Source organism: Elgaria multicarinata, chromosome 6 (assembly GCF_023053635.1).
Source record: "Elgaria multicarinata webbii isolate HBS135686 ecotype San Diego chromosome 6, rElgMul1.1.pri, whole genome shotgun sequence".
Taxonomy (NCBI): domain Eukaryota; kingdom Metazoa; phylum Chordata; class Lepidosauria; order Squamata; family Anguidae; genus Elgaria; species Elgaria multicarinata.
The window spans coordinates 80,555,636-80,579,290 of record NC_086176.1 but is presented as its reverse complement, the minus strand read 5'-3'; the positions used below and the strand labels follow the sequence as shown (position 1 = coordinate 80,579,290).

The window sequence follows — 23,655 nt, the reverse complement described above, 5'->3', positions numbered from 1 at the left end:
TATATTAGAGCTTACACAGATGTTGGCCACTCACCCATTGGCTTGCACATTGCTGTAATTTTTCTAAGTACAGGAAACAGTGTGTGCTTATTTTCTAAGGGTGCAATCCAATGCATGTTTTGACAAAAAAGTCCCACAACTCCCCATTCCCCAGCCACTCATGCTGATTGAAGAATACTGGGAGCTGTAGGACTTTCTTCTGTCAAAATATGCATCAGATTGTGTGTGTTTATTATCATGTGTTAATTTCAGTACAAATGTCCTAGCATGAGGTTCAAGAGAATAAAACAGATTACTTATCTGTCTTTTGCTTGATGAGGGTCATCAACTCAAGGTAGTCTTATTGCAAAGCCTTGGCTGTAAGGTGGATTGAATGATAACCCATATCATCAAAGTGCACCTAGAACTCTTTGACCACAGCTCACTCCATCACCTTGGCTTAAAAGAGAGTTTTGCTGGAGGCCTATCATTCCCTAATTTTATGTAGATCCTCTTTAACAATGGTCTTTCTATTACCCGTTTCAGGCTAGATGGGACAATAGTCATCTAATTCCAGAGGCATCATTTACTTGTTTATTTTAATGATTAGAGGTATGTGAAGATTGTTCCTGCTGCTTCCCATCTCTCTCCTTTTCTCTGTCCATCTGTTTACTGAAATAAGATCAATTTAAGAAGTTTTTACATGAGTCCTGTGTATTCAGGGTCAGCAATATGGTGCAGTAGAGGAGCGAGAACGTATAAAGAGAGCGAGGCTGTTTACACAACATGCTAACCCACACTCAGTGGCTGAGTGTGGGTTGTTTTGAACCGTGGGTTGTTCATTGTTCAGGGTTGTTAACAAGCCACACTGCATGGTTAAAAGCCATCCTGGCTGCATTCAGACAGCATGATAACCCACCCTGTGGAAAACGTGTGGTGTTCATACAACATGCTAACCCACAGTTCAAAACAATCCACACTCAACCAGTGAGTGTTGGTTAGTATGTAGTGTGATCAGTCCTGCCTCCCACCTTGTCACCCTCATCCTCATTGGGAAATAAGCTGGGTCAGCCACAAACCTGTTCACTTGTATAGGAGGGGAGTGCTTGAGACTATTCCTTTCATATGCCTGCTCCTTGAGTGCCTTGTACTGTGCTGCTACTGAAGTTGGCTGGCTAATATCAAACAATTAATATAAATGCATCCTTAGAGGTTAGATTTCCTGAGTATTTTTTTTCCTAAATATTTGAAGCTTTCTTATTATATGCAATTCAATGAACAAGAAAGTATCTGTGGCAGTATGACTGTTAAAATAATTCCACAGGAGGGAAAAAGTATAAATATGCATTGTGACATTTCTACATTATATTAAAGTAATGTTGACTTTGCTTAAGGCTTTGGCTTCCATCAAGCTGGAACATGCAACATAGAAATGTATCCTTTAAAAAAGTGTGTGTGTGTGTGTGTGAGAGAGAGAGAGAGACTGTAAAACCTGGGGTGAAATATTGAGCCATACGGGCTGCCGTTTGGGTAAGTTCCATCCCAGCTGGAACAAGGGTCTGCCATTTGGCCTGTAGGTTTGAGGGCACCTGGTTAGAAAGTAGAGCTAAATATATTTGTTCAACCAATATATGTCTGTAGTTGCAATTTGAAAACCAACTAATCTTCAGTGACTGCTGATGAAATGAATGAAATGTTTCAGATCGAATCAGTTTCATAACTGAGGGCAGCAGGAGGTCAACTGGATCTAGGGTGGTTGCTCATGCATTGCCAAAAAAGAGGAAACACATCATGAGAGAAGAGGACACCAATTTGCCAAACATTTGCATATACAAATGTATATGCATAGGTGCAAATTTAGAAATAATAACTATAATTTAAATAGAAATACAATGTATTTTACCATAGTGGAGAAGACTGACCAGGTGATCCCTGTGTCAGCTCAGTCTGCTGTTCAGGTGCTGTTCATGAAGCTTCAACCAGACTTGGGCTGGAAACCTTGTCAAATAAGAGGACACCTTCAAATAGAGGGTGCCGGCTCCCTCAAAATAGAGGACTGTCCTCTGTAATGTAGGTGACCTGGCTACCCTAACTGGATCCTAGTTTTTGTATAGATTAGACTCCAGGGTTTCCACCCAGGTTCCCATATGGAGAAGATCCTTTATGCTAGCCGATACTGAGAGTCTTCCTATAGGAGAGGGCCCATGGCTCAGTGGCAGAGCACATGCTTTGCATGCAGAAAGTCCCAGGTTCGATCCCTGATATCTCCATCTAGGGAAGGAAAAATTCCTGCCTGAGATCCTGGTGAGCCCCTGCCAGTCAGTGTCGGCAATGCTGGGCTGGATGGACCAGTGGTCTAACTCAGAATAAGGCAGCTTCCTATGTTCCTTCTTAGCTACAGTTTCAGTGGTAACCCCTTGTAATGGAAAGAGGATTTACTGTAAAGCCCTCGTTCCTGGGTTGGACAAGGATTGAAACAGTAGGGTCGTGTAGATGAAAATAACACTGGTATCCAATATGGACATTATTGATTTATTATATTTGTATTCCACCTTTCTGGAAGCCACCAGAGTGGTTGGTGTAATGAGCTATGCAGTTCTTTGCAATGTCATTTTGATTCCTTACCTTGGTGTTAGCACTGGTGGCTCATTACAATGCAGAATTAGTTTTCTAGGAAGCCTAATAAGATTTCATAGCATCATAGAACAGTAGAATTGGAAGGGGCCTATAAGGCCATCAAGTCCATCCACCGGATCAATGCAGGAATCCACCTTAAAGCATCCTGACAGATGGTTGTCCAACTGCCTCTTGAATGCCTCTAGTGTTGGAGAGGGATAAATTAACAATTGGGATCAGTTGCTATGGATTAGAGGTTTATGCCTTCGAGTCCTCACTTTCCCAGTTTTCTAAATTCTGGTTGCACTACCAGTTCAGTTGTTGTTGTTAATTAATTAATTTACATTTATATATCTGCTACAAAGCCTTCAAAGTGGTGTGCAACAATGTTAGACATAGTCAATTCTCTTTGGGAAGGGAGTTGTCATTTTGGGCTAACATAACATTTGTTGTTGTTGTTGCATTTTTATATCCTGCTTTTTTCCTTTTCTAAGGAACCCAAGGCAGCGTACATAATCCTCCTCTTCTCCATTTTATCCTCACAAGCACAACGCTACGAGCCCATCTCTGAAATGGTATATAGCGCCCCAGAAAGTCAGAGTAACCTGAGTGTCCTAACTTGGCAAACCCATACAGAATTTAGGGAGACACATGTCAAGACTTGTTCCAGCAGCAAGAAATGCATTGGACTGACTCACAGGAGTCTGAAGATAGCTTGAAAGGCAGCTAATTGGCTTAACTTTGCAAGTTCCCATGTTAGAAACAGCAATTAGGAGACATTTGGTTATGTATCAGCAGGCCTTTTGTTACCGGAATCATTTAGGTTTGCAGACCTCCCTTAACTGAGACTAACTACCACAGCATTACTGATGCTACATGACACTGATAGATTTGGAGTATATATTTTGTTTCTGCAACTCTAATCACGTTCTACTGGAGCTCCAGACTTAGCAATGGATGTGAATACAATGCTTTCTGAAAGACCATCACATTTTGCTAGTGCTCCATACCTGTCTGCTTTCATCATGGCTGAACTCCAATCCAGAGAAAGAAATGGGCCCTCTTCCTATTCACTCTTCTGCTTTACCACATCCTGATACATTCCATATCATTTTTTCCATTAACTTCCGGGTATGTTAGACTATAACTCCCATTACCCCCAACCAGCATAAATGATGGTGGGCAGCAGGATGGGAAAGGATGTAAAACTGGTTTTACAACAGAACTTTGGCCCTGTTTGTTTGGTGTCAGGTATCAGGCATCTCTCATACAGATACATTATAATTTTGTTTGCATTGTCAAGATTTCAAACAAGTGTGCACATCTTTCAGGGTTGGACCTTACAAAGTAGGAAATGGTAAGACAGGTTTACAGGTGATGCTCAGAGAAAAGAAACCAGTTAGCTAAGGCCCAGAGGGAAGGCAAGAGGCAGGAAACCTGAAGCAGACCAAGCGTGGGAACTCTATAGAGCAGCAGGTGATGTGGGTAGTTGTTGGCTGGTTTGTCTCCTTTCGCTGAAACTCATTGAAGGAGAAACAGGTATCCTTATGTTCCAGTTTGCATGATACAGTAGCTAACGGTGGCTTAATTTAACCACAGGGGATGTCATGTCATGCTGGGGTGACCCTTGGGGTGACCATATGGAAAAGAGGACAGGACTCCTGTATCTTTAACCGTTGTATAGAAAAGGGACTTTCAGCAGGTGTCATTTGTATGCATGCAGCACCTGGTGAAATTCCCTCTTCATCACAATACTTAAAGTTGCAGGAGCCCTGCCCTCCTTTCCATATGGCCACCCTAGTGTCTCTGCATGCCATGGTTTGCCATATCACGCATCAGGAGGGCATCAGGAAGTGGCAGTAAGAGTACCAAGACTGTTACTTCAGCAAGGTGCAGGCGTGGCTGTTACATGGATAGTTAGTTTAATCTATTAAAATCTTTCAATCAATAAAATACATGCTGCTATTTAATTAGGCAGCAGGCATTATATGCTTATTAGGGGTGTGCACGGATCCCCCGCTCCGCTTCTCTTCCGGATCTGTGATTTGCGGATCGGCCCGCTCTGCCCCGCCCCCGCTCCACCTATGTCCGCTCCACTCCGCTGCGGAGCTCCGGATCCGGATCGGAGCTCCGTTTCCCCCACACACACATAGGCTTGCATTAAGCTAAAAAAGTATACAACTTTTTTTCTGTGAAAGTTAGAAACCTCAAGTTTGGCACCATGATACCTCATGGAGGTATACACACGCACACCAAGACTCAAGGCAATCCCATCATCCCCTGATTTTTGGGGAATTTATGAAAATCGGGCACCCCATTCACACCCCTTTCGATAGCTCTGTCAATTTGCACGTTAAAAATCTCAAACTCGCCACCATTATAGCTTATCCAGGGATACAAACGCACGCCCAGACTCAAGGCAGTCCCATCATCCCCTGATTTTTGGGGAATTTATGAAAATCCAACACCCCATTCACACCCCTTTCGATAGCTCCGTCAATTTGCACGTTAAAAATCTCAAACTTGCCACCATGATAGCTTATCCAGGGATGCACACGCACGCCCAGACTCAAGGCAGTCCCATCATCCCCTGATTTGGGGGGAATTTATGAAAATCTAACACCCCATTCGCACCCCTTTCGATAGCTCCGTCAATTTGCACGTTAAAAATCTCAAACTCGCCACCATGATAGCTTATCCAGGGATACACAAGCACGCCCAGACTCAAGGCAGTCCCATCATCCCCTGTTTTTTGGTGGGGCTTAAACCTGCAGACAGCTCAATGGGGCCATTTCAAAGGAAATCCCAACATGCCATGAATTGGGGAGTAGAGATCAACCTAAATGAATCTTCTACCACACTTGAAAAATGGATTTGAAACTTCCAAAACTCTAAGTGAGCGCAGGAAGGACTTCTCCCCTGAGTCAAAGCACAACATCCCTGCGAGGCGGGCAGGGGAGGAGAGAGGGAAGGCAGGCAGGCAGCTGACATTTCTGGGGGCATAAGGAAGTGAGCCAAGGATAAGCCAGTAATGCATATAAAATGGAATAAATAAACAAAGGAGGGGTGGAATTAAAAGCAGCAGTGTTGCTGAATAAACAACAAGAAGAACTTTTTTAAAAAGGCTATATCTGTCTTTTACCAGCAATAGGGGGACGTGCCCAGGGGAGGGAGAAGCAGCTGCCAATTTGACTGGTCCTAGTGACCAGTCTTTTAAGAAGCAACGCTGTCAGTTCAACTCATGAAAGCCATTGCTCCACCACGAAAGCTCTAAGGAGTAAAGCTCTCACTTCAACTCATGATAGGCATTGCTCCACCACGAAAGCTCTAAGGAGTAAAGCTCTCACTTCAACTCATGATAGGCATTGCTCCACCGGGTTACTCTCTTTGGAGGGCTCTGATGGCCCTCCAAGTACAGGAGAGGGGGGGCACGTCCAAATGGGATGCCCTAGGGTAACTCATCCCCTTGCACCACATGTATTCAGTTGTTCCCCAAAGTTAGGGTGGGTAGCACTGCTGTGTGTTTCCTATCTGTTAGTATGATTTCAGGTTGTGTTAGTGCATTTGGTGGAGCTACTGTTTTTTAAAAAAACACTGGGAAAACTCCGTTCAGAGAAGAAAGAGAAGTTTCCCAGAATCCCAAGTTACCCGTTTTGCCTATCCCCTCCTCCAACTTTGGGATCATGTGATCATGACCGGGAGTTGACTCTGCCCCATAGCAATTGAAACAGGTAACCTTTTTCCCGCCTTTACCCTACCTTTTAAAAAATTCTAGCACGCGAACTGCACCACGCAGAGAGCTGAGAGTAGGCTCAAAATGACCCCCATCCACGACTCTCCAAGCACAAGAATTTTCAGAAAGATAGCTTCAAAAACAACACAGTTATCCCCCTTTCTTTTCCGCAATACAATCCTATGGGCGAAATGTTTCAAGATGGCAATCGGACCGGACTGCGGAAAGAGGAGCGCTCCGAAAATGGGCGCTTCTCTTCGCCTTGCTTCTAGGGGTCTGCGGTCCGCTTCTACTCCGCCTCTGGGCAAGGCGGAGCACGCCAATTTGCTCCTGCTTCTGTGCTTCTAATCGGAGCGGAGCACATGCCTAATGCTTATAAAAACTGTGCATGACAAACCAGTGGAGGCTGGTGGCCGTGATGTTAGTGGACTGAGAGCCACCAGCCTCCACTGTGACAAACACCATCTCCAAAGAGGCATGACCTCTCTTCTCTCACAAAAGAGGGAATGCCTCTTCTAAGATGGTGCCTGCTACAACCCATGTGTGCATTTTTTTAAAATAAAAACATGTATCCTCTTTGCTTGAGAAATATTGTTTTTACCCATATGGAATTGTATGCAACTTCAGTGATAGATTAATTGATTAATCACCTAAAATTCATACAATCATCCAATTAAGGGTGCAACCATATGCGTGCTTAGACTGAAAGAAGTCCTACAGGTCCCAGCCTTCCCCAGGAACCAAAGCTGGCTGGGGAATGCTGGGAGTTGTAAGACTTTTTAATTTCCAAACATGCATAGGATTGCACCCTATGATTTCTTTAATACTATAATAGTCATAGTTACTACCAATAGCAAATAATCACCAAGCACATGTAATTACCCATGACAAGCACGTATAGCGAGTGCCACACATAGCCAGCATACATGGTGATGCATTGTAATTCATTTAGAGATCAAGCTCAGATGTTAAGCCTCAAGATTCTTATTGCCTGATAGAACGTTTTTAAAAATCTCACTCATTTTGATCAATACAAACTTTAATTTACATGTGACAGCTCAGTACAGCAATGTCTGTGTCAGCACATTTTAATCCTAATTCTGCAGCCTGCACAGGGCTTTTGCCACTTGCTTTTTTTCCACATACTGGAAAAAGAGGTAAAATGTAACTCTGGCTGCTAGCTAATGTCTTGAAGTCATTGACAAAATTCCACTGCTGTGAATGGATCAGGTCAACTTCTGTATATGAAAATGCTGAGTGTAGCCATTAATACTCTAGGACCCCTGGCTCCTTTAAATAGATGTTATGATAATTTTCAAAGCCATCACATCAAAAAGGACTAATCTGAGTCGTTATATGTTTCTTTTTGAATCATTCTCCTAGTTTGGAATGCATCCCAGACTGCCTGTTATGAGGTTTGAGTTTGGGACATACTCATCCAGAATTCCAGTAATCTTCTGGGATTCTACTCTGAGTAATACATATGAACTCAACTGTTGATTTGAAATAAATGCTGCAATCCTGTCCATACTTATGTGACAATAAGGGTGCTTCCAGACTGAAGGCTCCTCCTGCTAACAACCAGAAAGCATTTTGCAGCAATTATGGGTTTTTTCCACCAGTAATGGATTGGAAAAAGATGGAAAAAGTGGTGGGAAAATGTGGGAGGTGCAAGTAGAAGTTGACCAGTGGAGGCTGGTGGCTCCGGTGTCAGGGGTGGTGGTAAATCCATTCCGGGTTTCAGATAGAACCAGTCAGAACTCTCAAGGAGCTATGCTGCCCCACTGGCATCAGATCCACCAGCCTCCACTGAAGATGACCCCCACCCCCTTCCACACACACACACACACACCCCTTCCCTCATTCTGTGAATGAAGCAAGACAATGGTGGGATAAGTGTCTCCTCTGAAAGTACTCTAAGACCATTGAACTTTGGCTGCAATCCCACTTACCTGTGAGTAAACCCCCTTAGATTCTGTGGGGCTTACTTTTGAGTAGGATTTCCCAGTTATAGAGATATTTCTGAATAAGTTGCATAGGCTTGCACTGCATGGCTGCAATTCTGCACATCCTTATTTGGAAGAAAGTCTCACTAAACTCAGTGGGATTTATGTTTACATTGGATTGGGTTGAAATTGCAGTTTTCAAATGTTTTCAATTGCAATTTTGAAATGAACCTTTGCTACACTGAAACTTTGTGTAAACCATGCATTCCACCAAAATGTTAGTAGTCAGGTTTTATAAACCAAGTTTTGTTTAATCTCTGGAAAGAAAAGTATTATTATCCATTTAAAAATACTAGAATCAGATGCTGAACAACCGATTGTTTGTTATTTTGATATTTTACTACCTCTAATTTATTGGATCTATTTTCTCTCTTCATACTCTTCACATCGTTACACAGAGATTGTTTGGCATTGCTGACATTGTTAAAATGTTTGCATAGGACACATTCCGTCAAGAGAATCAACACACATAATGCAATGTACACCAACGATGGCTGCGATCCAGCCAGGTTACCCACTTTTCATTCACAGTGGTTAATGAGATCTAAGAATGCATAACTGTGGCTTGGATTGTAGCCATTATCTTACAATATTCACTGGTTACGAAAATGACTTTCATTATTTTAATACAAACCAAAGACCTGCAGTTACAAGAGTTTACATCAACAAACACTGCCATAAAGTTTCCAAATCTGTGTACAACTTATATTTTTTCATGTTATCCCTACCATGGAAAATTATAAAGAATTGCATTTTAGAAGGAGATGCTTATAATCAACAGGTATCAAAATCTCTAAGGATAGGTCTATATGTGCCATGCCTCTGCTTTTACTATCTGGAAATATTGTTATTAATGGCATTTTCTTGGGATCTACAGTGCAATAACAAAACAATTTGTTTAGACGTAATATAATAGAGTCTCTAGGGTGACCGTATGAAAAGGAAGACGGCTTTTGTATTGAAAAGGGAATTTCAGCAGGTGTCATTTGTATATATGGAGAACCTGGTGAAATTTCCTCTTCATCACAACAGTTAAAGCTGCAGGTGCCCTGCCCTCTTTTAAATCTGGTCACAGTATAGCTGCAGTGTAGCTCCTGCAGCTTTAACTGTTGTGATGAAGAGGAAATTTCACCAGGTTCTCCATATATACAAATGACACCTACTGAAATTCCCTTTTCAATACAACTGTTAAAGATACAGCAGCCCTGTCCTCCTTTTCATATGGTCACCCTAATAGAGTGATGTAGGCAATTGGAGAATTGGTGTAGTGTCACTTTAAGATCTGGAACTGGTACAGCTTACAAGATAAACTTTAGAATGCACTTAAGGACAAGATCCATGCAGCACAGTGAACAGATGAGACTTCTTGTCATCAAGATTGGGATAACTGAAGATGCATATTCAGAACTGGAATCCTAGAATCAGGCAACGAGTCAAACCATATTCATGGTGGTTGCATGCAGAAGCCCTGGGCTCCTTGAGATACTTAAACCAGACTTCCCAATCTGTGGTCCTTCAGGTTTTTTGAGTTCCAACTCCAATCATACCTTACTATTGGCTGTGCTGGCTGGGGCTGAGTTGCAGTCCAAAACATCTGGAGGGACACTAGGTTGCTGATCTCTGACTTAAGCAGTCCTGGTTAAGTTCTCCCTATACTGGATCATTTCTGTCACAGCCCTAGAAGGAGGAGGAGGAAACTAGGCTGGGTTGTTTTGTGGGGCACCTGAAGTGGCAATAACAATCTTTTAAGTGGGGTTGACAGCAATCCCATACATGTCTACTCTAAAGTCAGTCCCATTGAGTTCAGTTGGACTTACTCCCAGGTAAGTGCACATAGGATTGCAGATTTAGTTAATTAGTGATATGACTTTTAATTGATTAATAAAATAATTTATTATTTAAATGTGTATATTATTTTTAGATGATGCACATAGCAGGCATGAACTTAGAAGAGGCATTCCATCCCTTGTGTTAGGAAAGAAAGAAGGTGATGCTTGTCACCTGCAGTGTGTATATGGGTGTTTATGGATAGATACACAGATAGAGAGATCTCCTGATTGAGGGTACCCTTTGAGTGGAGTAAGGGTGCAATCCTGTGCATGTATAGACAGCTATCCCCATGGGAGTCACAGGCCTTTTTTCTGCCTAAACATGCATAGGATCACACCCTAAAAGCTTCGTAATTGATTGATTTCACTGGTTCATTGTGACCTGTTTCTAAAATGCATGATTGAAGAAAGTAAGTAGTCAAGAACTCATTTCATGAAAACCAGTAACTTTTGGATCCTACCAGCCTTTGGCCATTGGTATCTTGTCTACAGAGCTAGAATGAAGTCAGCAAAATAGCCCCTAATTTAAAAAATCTATATAATTACCACAACAAGTATTCACTTAGAACATTTAATTGATTTTGTGTTTTCATTGTTTGTAGGTCAAGATGTTTAAAAAAATCTTATGGATGTGTTGGACCTTAACCATAGCATATGCACTCCGCAAAGGTAAGGGCAACATGCATGGGAATATATTCCGCAACTGGCTTCTAAGAGAGTTGGAGAAGTTGTCCTCGTGATTATTGGCCAATCACTCTGAAGTAACTAGTTTGACAGCCACAACTTTTAAGTTGTGGACCATATTTTGAATTTGTGTTCCCTTTGTCTTGATAGGAGATACACAAAAATGAAGGAAACCTATTTTATATCTTGGGGATTCACCACTTCCTTTCTCTTTTTGAGCTTCTTCAGATGAATGTTTTATAGTATGCTCGTGACTGACCAGTCATGGTTGTTCGTGGGTCATTTTGACAAAGCAGTGATCCTCCTGCACGTCTCCTGCTTGTCTCCTGCTCCTTCTGCTATTTTTTCATTATAAAATAATCCTTAGAAAATGCGACTCTTCTGAGCTATAGCAATATTTGTTGCTATTTCCTGCTGTGTGCAGGAGAAGTTTTGCTACAAAATGCCCAGTAGAGGGTGCTGTTCAACTAGACTGAATGGGCCACATGGTCACTGCTTGCTTCCCCCCCCCCCCCCCCGGTGTGATTCTGCTTGTCCTTATTGTGGAAGAGAAGCAGGAAGCAAGAGCGATGGTAAGGAAACACAATTTCCCCTGTCTGAAAGAGCCCATAAATAGGGGCTCAAAAATGGCTGTTTGATAATGAAATATTTAACCTGCAATTATGGGGGAAAGCAGCACTTGTCAAGCTTCTCAGCTGTTAAAGGTACAGAGTGCCTGTTAAGAAAGATGGTGATGATCTTCTGAAATTGTGTTCTTAGGTTGTGCCAGCTGATGAGAGAGCATTCTGTGCCTTTAAGGAATAGACTATTCTTGTGAAGAACACCTGCCTTGCACGTAGAGGGTCTCAGGTTGAATCCCTGGTGTCAATAAGTAGGGCAGGGAAGGCATTGGGATACGGGAAGCTGCCTTATTCTCAGACCAGTATTGTCAACACTGACTGGCAGCTGCTCTCCAGGGTTTCAGGAAGGATTCCTGGAGATGCCAAGGACCGAACCTGGGACCTTCTGCATTCAAAGCACGCGCTTTGTCACTGAGCATGTTTTGCATGCAGTAAATGGACGCTATGATTCCACACTTGTCAAGCTATGGTGGAATCCTGCGTATGTTTAGTTGGAAGTGAGTGTTCAAGAGCCTTGGTCCTGATGAGTGTGCATAAGATTGCAGCCCTAAGCTGGTTTATGGTCAGTTCAGTCCAGTGAAGGCTGGTGATTCCAATGTCAGTGGGGCAGTGAATCTGCTCCGGGTTCCAGTCAGAACCAGTCAGAACTCAAGTGGAGCTATCCAAGGTGCTGAACCATCTTCCCAAACTAGGATAGCTCCTTTAGAGTTTGGATTGGTTTTAATGGAAACCTGGAGTGATTCACTGCCCCACTGATATCGGAGCCCCAGCCTCCACTGCTTCAGCCTTTATAAAATTGCTACATGGAAAGAATTTGCATGCAATTTGTGTGCAAACACATAATGCAGGTATTCACGTATGACCATCTCTACACAGATTGCATGCTGATACCTCCACAGAAGTGCTTTTTGCACAAGCGTCAAACGTAACACTTGGTCAGTTAGTGTTTCCCCTCTTCCAGCAATCATTGTCTAAGCAAGTTCTAGAAAATTGGGCGAATCATTAAATTGATGTTCGAAGGGATATTTTGCTTCAGCTGATTCAACTGGTTTGTGAATTAGGCCATTAGGAAGTTTTTAAAGGCTATAATGTTGTACTGAGGTGGAGATTTCCATTATGATTTGCACTGTCTGTAGTTAAGGTGTTACCTTTAATAACAGGCTAAATTGGAGTATGACGTCAATGGTGGCATAATTTAAATATTTGCAAGTGGGTGTAATGCTTGTGATGATATGGGAGGGGGAAAATCCCTGTAGAGTGGAAGAATATGTAAGATCAGAGTTAATTGACTCTTCTTACACCTACTCATTTTCCTTACTAGTAGCTTCTTTTTCCTAAAACCACCCTCTTCACCATTTTTACTGAAATGTATAAATATCATCTGTCTTCTCAATTATAACAGCAAAAATATATTTATCTTCAGAAGAATAATGTTCTCCCATGTAGAGAGACCACTGTTGTCAAAATTTCATCAATTGTTCTTTGTATCACATTGGCCCTGTTCAAAATACACCTTAAACCACGGCTTTAACCATGGTGGATAAGGCAAAAAAGCCTTACTCACCATGGTTAAAACCATGGTTAAAACCATGGTTTAAGGTGTCTTCTGAAAAGGGCCTATATGACCCTTTCACCAATTTTATCCTTGGACAAGCATAGCATAGTGAGTTGAGTGATATGGAGCGCATGGTAATAGTTGACATAACTTGACATAATCTACATATAACATAACCATTTTTTAAGACTGTAGCCAGCTGATCATTATCTGGATATGTCCTTCTTAACGTCCATAGTTAAATTGACTTTGTTTATATTGATCTAGTCTAATTTTGTATGAAGGCATTAAATTCTCCTGACTTAGAATGCTGTATGTTCAAATGAATATGGAGGGACTGGCTTCTAAATAAATATGTAGAGGAGCAAGCTGTGCAGCTTTCTAGTGATTGAGAGGCATAATATTATTAAAAGTATTAGGTTAAATTTGACATTGCACTAGTGGACAACTGCTAGTGCAATGAGACATTTGCCTTCTCTCTTTGGCATTAATTTATTCTGCCAAGCTCCCATCTTCCACTGATCTAAAAAGCCAAAGAGATCTTTTGGCAAAAGATCTATTACAGTCTGCCCTCATGTGCATGTGAAGTTAGACTACAGGTCCCATCCTCCTAATGATGCATGGGGATAATAGGGTTTGTAGTCCAATACATTTGGAGGGCACCAAGTTGGGGGAAGGTTTTTACTAAAAAAAAGACAAAAAGAATTGCCTTGCAATAGGTTGTCAAGACTTTCAAATATGCCCTGGGACCTGCAGGGTGTGAAATGGCAGCCTCTGGTCTGCCTGGTGCTCCTTGTGCTCACTTACATGCACTAGAGATGGGATGTATCCACCCCCTGTTCAAAGGCTTAACTCCTAGGGACTCTGGGGAGGGACCTGAGCCCCAAATGACAACTCTACCTACTCAAAATACATGTTTCAAGTTTTTGCCATCTTCCCCCTGGCAAAAACAGGAACAAAATAGGGACAATGATTGATCAGAATATGGAAAGTGGGAATATGTCTTCACTGGTGGCATTGCCAAAGGAAAGAAGAAAGTTGAGATCTGGATAGTGAGTGGATAGGGACATTATGTAATTTAATCACTAGGTGGCATTACACTTAGTTGTATCTGGATGGAGTCAGGAATTTCCTGTTCTATTCATGATAAAGAGGAAAGTAATAAACTTCTTGTCTAGCTTCCTGACTTTAAGCCTTTCATGGCAGGAAGGAAGGCCAACCCCCTCATCTTCCTATTGTGTGGGCAGGAGAAGGGGGTACACCTTTCCTTTGCACCGCAAGCCACATCTGGTCTAGGCAACATCAGTAACCAAAGAAAAAACACCCTCTCTCCAGCTATCAACCATATTTCCCCACATATCATCTTGCTTGAGAGGTGCATAGGGCCTGTCTACATAATGAAAAATGGGGGATTGGGATGTACGTGTGTGGGCCTATGTGCAGATGGCACCTTCAACATGTTAAGTTGTTCTGGTGAGTTGGTGGGGCAGTAGCCATAATTTCAACTGTCTTTCCCAGCATGCAGCTGTGGCTTTTGGAGATTCCTAGAAACCTTAATTGTAGGGTGGCCATCAGCTGTGGTTCTTCCTAGGGGTGGAAGACTCCAGTGCAGTGGAGGAGCTCAAAGTGGTTTCAGTGACTCCCCCCTCCCGACTTTGGTTCATCTTCGACTAGCTGATACAGCTTGCAGTGAGTTAAGGCAACAAACAGATTTCCAGTGTTTTTTTTTAATTTGCGCAAATTACACAAATTTTGGTCATATATTGCACGATTACACAAATTTGTGCAAACTGCGGCCACCACAGTGTGTGTGTGTATGCAAAAGGTCTCTAGAATTTGGGGGAAATCTGTAGCTTGGCTCACAAATGCACACACTGCACACCCTAAACAGGGCTGGATTTCCCGGCAACGGACATCCCTGGTTCTTTCGCATTTGTTTTTAAGAGGCTAGTCAGTCTGAACCAATAACAGAAGTAGGCATCCATGTTTCATATGTATATACGAGGGTGTTTCATGCTACTACATTCAGATATATGTGCCCTCTTAAATATTACTGGTGCAGCAGATGGAATGTACATTTGCCTAGTTTCACATGATTTACAGCCAGCATTTGAAAGAGTAATTGATCCTTCACTACGCCTGGTTTACATCCCCCTCTCTTTTACTGTGCTAACTCAGACCGCAAGCCATCTGGTAGAACAGAAAGGGTTTTGTTAATCAATTTCTTTCTTTCATTGTCAAAGCCCCAAGCAAGTCTTTGCAGGTAGACCTGAATATTCCTGCATATCTACTTTAGCAATGTGTACAGCATGCTCCTAAGTGCTGCTTTATACCTGATGAAATGCCTGCACAGAAGACACTTCCATATAGGTCATAACTGGTGTCCCGCCAGGGCAAGGGTGGGCAACCTGGTGCTCTACAACTCCCGTAATCCCTGGCCATTGGCCATGCTGGCTGGGGAGGGCACCACGTTGCCTACTCCTGGGATTTCAGGAGGCAGGGAAGAGAAGAGTGTGTGTGTAGTAGGGTAAGATTAACAGAGAAATTGAAAGGATTACTCTTGGATATAGACAAGATTAAATTGCACACACACCCAAAAGCATTTTTTTTAAAAAAGAACATATTTTGTAGATACTTTTAAAATGTATTACCCAGAGAAGTAGGTGCTTCTGAAGAGTAATCATATGTAGTCTGAAACCTTATAGGAGGTGGAATTGATGCATTGCCTCTTGTCCTTTCTAAATGGTGTCATTGTAACCCATATGTAGATCATCACTGTAGATGATTGTAGCAGGCATGTGTGTTGTATGATGTGTGCGGTCACTGTGAAGTTCAGTTGCTAGAGACCTCCAGGTGCATCTACTTCTTCACTCAAAGAAGTTGTTATTTCTTTATGCAATGCATAATTCTTATGCAAATTTCACTGCCATAAAAGCCTTAGAAGGCTTCATAAATGACTATACAGAAGGGATAGGTTTATCAACAGTTAGGGCCAAAGCATACTTTACTTCTTTTTCACCCTAGAGTAAGCACAGAGTGGGATCCTAGTATGCAGAGTACAGGAGTTTAGTTGCTTTTCCTGTGTGACATTCTTCATCTGGATCAGCCCACCCACCCCCTGCACCGGAAATAGTGATCCATTTGCTTTAAAATCCTCATAACCCCACACCACCCCATCCTAAGAAGCTAGGGTCCTGATCCAGATCAGGGGCCCTGCATTTATTCTAGAGTTAAAAAAAATAGAGGAAAGATGGATCTGCATATGTTCCTCCCTTTAAAGCACCCTTCCTCAACCTGGGGTGCTCCAGATGTGTTGGCCTATAACTCCCAGAATGCCCCAGCCAGCTCTGCTGGCTGGGGCATTCTGGGAGATGCAGTCCAACACATCTGGAGCACGCCAGGTTGAGGAAGCCTGCTTTAAAGTGAGGTGTGGTTTGGTTCTTATTAGCCATGACTGCTAAACTGATTCTTCATGTTCAGTAGAACATAGGTACAGTAGATATCAGGGCTTTGCTCATGAGATTTCAGGGGCATATGGTTGGCTTTTATTTGAAAGAGAATATGGGACTGGATGGACCTTGGGTCTGTTCCAGCAAGTCAGTATTGGGATCACAATATCCTGATCTGTGCTTGTCAAATATGACAATCTGTGCATAGGTTTAGTGTCTTTCATGTAGAAATTTCAGCCTAAATGAAGAGCTATTGCTGTGTATCAGCAAAAAAGAAGAAATGCATCAGCAAAAATAGGACAGCCGAGGACACAGGTCTGCATAAAATCTCCATATGAATACACAATATAATTTATATGTATAGATGCAAATTTAGAAATAATAACTGTAATTTAAATAGAAATACAATGCATCCCACTATAGAATGGAAGACTCTGACAAGGTGAGCTTTGTGCCTGCTCAGTCCGTTGTCCTGGTGCTAACTGTTAATGGGCAACGTCAGGGACTCTGCACTCTCTTCCTATTGTTCCTCAAGTTTAAACCAGAAGTGGATTGAACAGTCCTTCAAACAGAAGATGCCTTCAAACAAAGCATTGTCCTCTATAATATAGGAGACACACAGCACCCCCTACTATGCCATCGTCTGGAACTAAGGCCATTCTGTTCCTGCAGCGCCATCAGCAAAATGTTGCAAAACATTGCATTTTGTTAGCAACACGGTATAATGTTATAATGGCACTGGAGGCAGAAAGCCGGGGATGTCCATGTTTACAATTGTTGCACCAGTGTTGAATTTCCGATTTTAAATATTTTTACTTAAGTGGCAATCTTGAAGTGGTCTACCCATGAGTAATCCAGTTAAAGACACTGGAGAAACCCACAAGTATTTTGTAGGACTTAGAGAGTTCGCGTCTGTTTAGTCTATGGATCTTAATACATTGCATATCATAACCACTCTTTGTTGTGGATGCTGGCAATTTTGATCTCATCATGAAGCATATGCTGTTGGGCTATTCATAATTTACGTGAAGTATAGTCTCTCTCTCTCTCTCTCTCTCTCTCTCTCTCTCTCATGTAAATATAACCAGTTCCAAGCTATTTTATTCATTGACTCAGTCATACTGACTGTTTTCTTTAGCAATGTTGTCGAATCATAAAGAGCTTTCCTTCCTGTGGGATTCACAGATCTTACTCCATATGACCACAAACGAATAGCCTCTGAACAGGCCTATCCAATTTAATAGGGTTATTTTGGTAAGGTTACTAGGTCACTAGTTTTAACAGCCCTATTTGCAATGGGGATTCAGCTCAGGCTATTCACATTCTGCTCCTGCCTCAGGTCCATTGTCCAGCCTCCCATTGGACTGATGGATCAAATCAGATGTTCATGTTGCCCCACAAGAGGAATGGTCTAAGGGTTGACAGCAGAATCAGAGGTGCGATGTCACCGTTTGGGAGCTTTGGACTCTGGAACTGTTCAAAAGACAGGATGGTTCTGTGAGTTGCAAGCTGACATCCCAATATCCTGGAATAATTTAGTTGTAGACTGAACACTATCCTAAGCCTTTCCAACTATTGGCTATGGAGTGGTTAACACCCATAGTTGATCATGAGCTGGCCTGGAACTACAGATTGCTTGGATCACAGCCTTGTATTTATTATGACTGCTATAATATGATGCTTCAGATGAAAAAAAAAACTGCTGCACAGCTGGAGTGCGATAATCCTAGGGTCATAGCAAAAGCCGCATTAACAGTTCCTAGGAAAATCTTTGTTTCCTCTCCAGCCCAGAGCAAATGTTTTATTCTTAGGGGAGCTTCAAAAGCCCAGACCAGTTTTGCCATTGATAAAAAAGAGATGAGGTTTAACAGCACAGGCTTTGAAAACCAAAAAGCCAGAGTCTGGGTCCATGGAACAAGGGAGGCTGGGTTTCTGATGAAGGTCAAAAAGGAGAACAGATTTTATTCAAGGTAGAATCTCACACAAAAGAAGTCTACTTCTGAGCTCCAGGAAGTGTGTTGTAGGATTTATAGCTTTTCTCTGGGCTCCTTGCCTAAATAACTGTCTCCCTTTAAATTAATTAAGCAGCTCAACAGCCCTTCTGACTGCCTAGCAACTGGATACATTAGCTCTCATGGTAGAGGACCATTGCCACATGTTTAAGAGGCGGTTGTTCTGCAATATGTTCTATCTAGGCATATTGGAGAAGGAGTGGTATCCTTGAGCTCTCTCAATGATATGGGGGAGAATTCATAGCTAAAGACTGAGATGGTTGGTGTGTAACCTTATCCTTTCAGTCTATGCTGAAAATGGAAAAAGATTTCCAGTCATAAGCAGGTTACAGAATAGAGTAAACCATAGGGTATATTATGTCATGATGTCTTTTAAGGTATGAATACTAGTGTAAATGTGCTTACCAAACACTGTCATATCTGCAGCTTTTATTTGGTAAGGTTCATTAATGGTGAAAAGAAAAAGACTATATAAAAAACTCCTGATTTTTTTTTTTGGGGGGGGGGATAATTCATAAACATTACTGGCTTGCCTTAGAAGGTATGTGTTGTAGTTTCCTCCTCATTTCACATGAACAAGCTGTATGTAGGTTTCAACGTGTAAGCTCTTTGATGTTGGATCAAAGGCCTATCTAGTCCAGCCTTGTGTTCCCACCATGGCCAAGTAGATGCCTATGGAAAACCCACATGGAGTCAATAGCACCCACCCACTTGTGTTCCCCAGTAATTGGTATACAGAAGAATGCTGCCTTTGATACTAATATATAGCCATCACAACTCATAGCCATGAATAGATGTATTGCCCATGAATTTGTCTAATCCCCTTTTAAAGCCATTCACGTTGATGGCCATCACTACATATTGTGGATGTAAATTCCATAGCTGTGTTTGTCTAGTCTGAAACTCCTGCCATTCAGCTTCACTGGATGATGCCAGGTTCTAGTATTATGAGACAGGGAGAAAAACCTCTCCCAATCCACCTTCTCCACACCATGCATAATTTTATAGACCTGCATCATTCTTTGCCTTCCCCCACTAAACTAAGAAGCCTCAAATACAGTAACCTTTCCTCACAGAGGAGTTTCACGATGTCTACTCTGGATTTTATTTCCATTGCCCAGCTATCAAACTAGCTTTTCTATAAAGAATGGCTCTTCTGAGGTACCTTTACAGGGACACTCTGGCCTTTGTCTTCAATGCAGTGATTTTCAGCTGCTGAAACAGTTGATTCACTACCTGACAGGCCTATTCCCTTGGTTTCCTTCCAGACATGTTCCTATCTGGGGTCTCTGTGGTTCTTGGCTAGCTTTCCAAGCTTACCTCCCTGCAGCTGTCTGGTGGGTCTTTCTTCCTGAGCTTCCAGCATAGTTTTTATCAGTATTCCCACTTGGCTCAGTAGTGCTTCCAGCAAGATGATAAACTCTGCATTACTGTGAAGCTGCAGCCTGCTTGTACTTATCTTGCTCTCAGAAAGCTTAGTTACATCTGGGCTGCTGCAGAAACAGCCAGAAGTTCACTTCCTTGTGATTTAAATTCTTGGCCTGCCAAGCTTTGGTCTTCTCTCCTTGGCCCTACTGGCCTTTCCAGGAAGCCCCCCTCTAGAAAGCATTTTGAAATGGTCATGAACTTCTTCAAATTAGGGTAGCTGCTTATGCATGGCCCAAAAAAGAGGGAAGAGATCACCAAAAGAGACACAAAAGAGGACACCAATTTCCATAACGTTTGTCTATTTAAAATTTATATGCATTTTGAAATAATAACTGTAATTTAAATAGAAATACAATATATCTCACCAGTCTGCTGTTCAGCCTGCTGTTCTGGTGCTAACTGTTGATTGGCAACTTCCAGGCCTCTGTGTTCAGTTCCTCCTTATGGTTGTTTGACTTTAAACCACACTTGGGCTGGACACTTCTTCAAATAGAAGACACCTTCTAATAGATGATTGTCCTCTGCTAGCAACTCAAAATAGGGGACTATCTTCTGTACAGTATGACCATTGTCTGTAGAGTATCCTGAAGCAGCTTCAGAGTAAGTGAACTTCCAGACAGACAGCTCTTAACACTACCAATAAATCTAAAGACATGGTGCAGGTATTCCCAGTGAAGGCTGGTGACTCTGATGTCAGCGGGGTTATGAATCCACTCCAGGTGTGAGTCAGAACTGGTCAGAATTCTAAAGGAGCTATCCAAGGTGTGAATAGGTCCTTTAGAGTTCTGACCAGTTCTGATTCAAACCTGGAGAGGATTCATCACCCCACTGACATCAGAGCCACCAATTTGCACTGGGTATTCTGTCTTCACTTCCTGAACAGATTTTTTGTGGTAAGAAAAAAAAGATGGAAGAAGTGTGGAGGAAACATGGGAGGGTTACAAATGGAAGATGACATCAGATGTACATATGCACATATAAAATAAGAACATAAGAAGTGTCATGCTGGACCAGACCAAGAATCCATCTAGTCCAGCACTCTGGACAGTGGCCAACCAGCTGTTGACCAGGGACCAACAAAGCAGGACATGGTGCAATGGCCCCCTCCCACCCATGTTCCCCAGCAACTGGTGCACACAGGCTTACTGCCTTGAATACTGGAGATAGCATACAAACGTCAGGGCTAGTAGCTGTTGATAGCCTTCTCTTCCAGGAATTTATCCAACCCCCTTTTAAAGCCGTGCAAATTGGTGGCCATCACTACATCCTGTGGTAGTGAGTTCCATAATTAAACTATGTGCTGTGTGAAGAAGTACTTCCTTTTATCTGTCCTCAATCTCCCACCAATCAGCTTTATGGGATGACCCCGGGTTCTAGTTTTATGGGAGAGGGAGAAAAATGTCTCCCTATCCACATTCTCCACACCATGCATAATTTTATCTTTATCATGTCTCCCCTTAGCCTCCTTTTTTCCAAGCTAAACAATCCCAGATCTTGTAACCATAGGGGAGATGCTCCAGCCCCTTGTGAATGAGGTGGGAAGATTGCACAAAAGAAGTCTTCTCTGGAAGCTTCCTTATTTCAGTGATAATACGTAGCAAACATAGATGTGTATTGCATGTGTAGACAGTAAATTTTGCACACATCTTTAGAAACAGGAATAATTTGTGAGACTGACCACATGTCTTTGTAAAGCCTTGACCTCTTGTTAGACATATGAACTGTCCCTTAATATTCCCATTCCCCGATACCTTGCTCTAAAAGTTCAAGCAGGATTGCTGCCATGCTGGCTGTAAACTAATTTGAACAATTTTATGCTACTTGGCGAAAGTTTCCTTTCTCAATGTAAGTCAACAAGTGATGCACTCTACATTTGTACAAGTTAACCAAATGAAAGTGTATACACACAAAAAAGAATCCAACATTCTCCCCCACTCCTCCACGAAAGGTGGCAATAGACCCAGAGTTGAACATTTCTTTTCGGCACACTAATATTGCTTGAGAATTGCAACCATAGTACCTGTAGAAGGCTAAGCAGATAAAACGGCTGCTTCAGCAAAAAGGGACAACAAATTATTCCTCGATAGGTAGTGTGGGCTGCTGCAGAAAATTACTGATTTGGAAAGAAGCACAAATATAATGACTCAGTATTCTGTTCACCACCCTTCTCCAATTACATGTTTGAGCTGAATGTTCTACAAGTTAGAACAGAAAGCACTCCTAAGGGGCAAATTGCGTTGGGATTGGGGAGGATGGAGAAATCTGCCATGGACTCAAATGAGGACGGATTCCAAAGAATTCAACCTCCAGTGTCTGCAGCAGACTGGCCACATTTACCTCCGTGTCCGCAAGGGTTCCTGCTGGGTGGCTCTCCAGCTGTTGAAAAGACACATAAATTGCTGCAATTTACATAAAAGTAAGTACTTTACAGCCACAAATGGAGGAAAATACACTGTTTGTGGCTGCGATTTTCCCACGAGAGCCCCTCTGCGGAGATCCTAGCAGCCCAGATTTCCCAGTGGCAGTCCACACCCTCCAGACCAGATGTTGGGAGATTAGCCCACCCCTAATTGGGATATATGTATCATTACATAATGGTTGAATTTGTGGCTACGGTATGAAGGTTCACATCACACACACACACTCCATCATGCATTGAAAGAACGGGTGAGGGAGGTGGCAGATTTGCATGTGCTAACCTTGCCACTGCTGTGGATGTGCACTGAAGCCATACCCCCACAGCTGCCACCACTGAACACCTCACCATCCACATGCTTAGCTCCATTGGAAAGGGCTCTACATGCCAACTGAAGTTTGCACATAGAGCTCCTTCAAGTGAGGAGGAGCTTGGCCCAATCATGATCTTTCCTCACATGGTGGAGCAGGAATTTTATGTGCATACATCATGCCACGTACATTTTCCCCACATGGATTGTAGGCAGGGCCCACAGCAAGGGACGGGCTAGCCTGGGCAATCCCTCCTCATGTATTCTTTCAATGCCTGGTTGGGGTTTTCTGAACACCCCTATTTTCTCTTTCTATTCCAATTGGGATAGAAATGGCTTGCGTATCATGGTTGCTACATTTGATGGCAATGGTTTTTAGATATTTATTTATTTATTTATTTATTGCACTTAGCCAGGGCTCTCTGGGCGGTTTACAGAAATTCTAAAATTAAGATAAAAACGAGTATACAAAATTTAAAATTCTAAAACACAGAACATACACACATAAAGCATTAAAAACCCTTAAAAAAAACTAAACATGTGGGTGATTAAGATGTGCCACCATATGCCTGGGCAAAGAGGAAAGTCTTAACCTGGCGCCGGAAAGATAGCAGCGCTGGTGCCAGGCGAGCCTCGTCAGGGTGATCATTCCATAGTCTGGGGGCCACCACCAAAAAGGCCCTGTCCCTCGTTACCACACTCCGAGCCTCTCTCGGAGTAGGCACCCAGAGGAGGACCTTAGATGTTGAATGTAGTGACCGGATATATTCACATCGGGAGATAACCAATTGTGCTTGGTAATCAAGGTTACCAACTGATCAGGGTAAACAAGTTTCTGGAGACAGAAAGAACATTAAACAGCAAACATAACCACGGGATAAAGACAAAGCAACTAAAATAATAGACAAAGCAACTAAACAGCAATGCAGTCAGGCAGACCCTAAATCCCTGAGGGATGCGATCAATTGCAATTAGAATCTATATTTCTTACAAAACAATTGGCAAAACAGGATGCATA

The 23,655-nt window shown here is 42.4% G+C and overlaps 1 protein-coding gene across 1 annotated transcript in view; it reads left to right on the top strand.

Moving 5' to 3' along the window:
- The window catches only part of VCAN (versican), a 149,247-nt gene that overhangs the window by 10,255 nt on the left and 115,337 nt on the right, over positions 1-23,655 (top strand). Inside the window, exon 2 of the mRNA XM_063129648.1 lies at positions 10,766-10,832. Within this exon, the coding sequence (XP_062985718.1) occupies positions 10,772-10,832 (61 nt within the window). The 5' untranslated portion in view covers positions 10,766-10,771. The remainder of the gene's footprint in view (positions 1-10,765; positions 10,833-23,655) is intronic.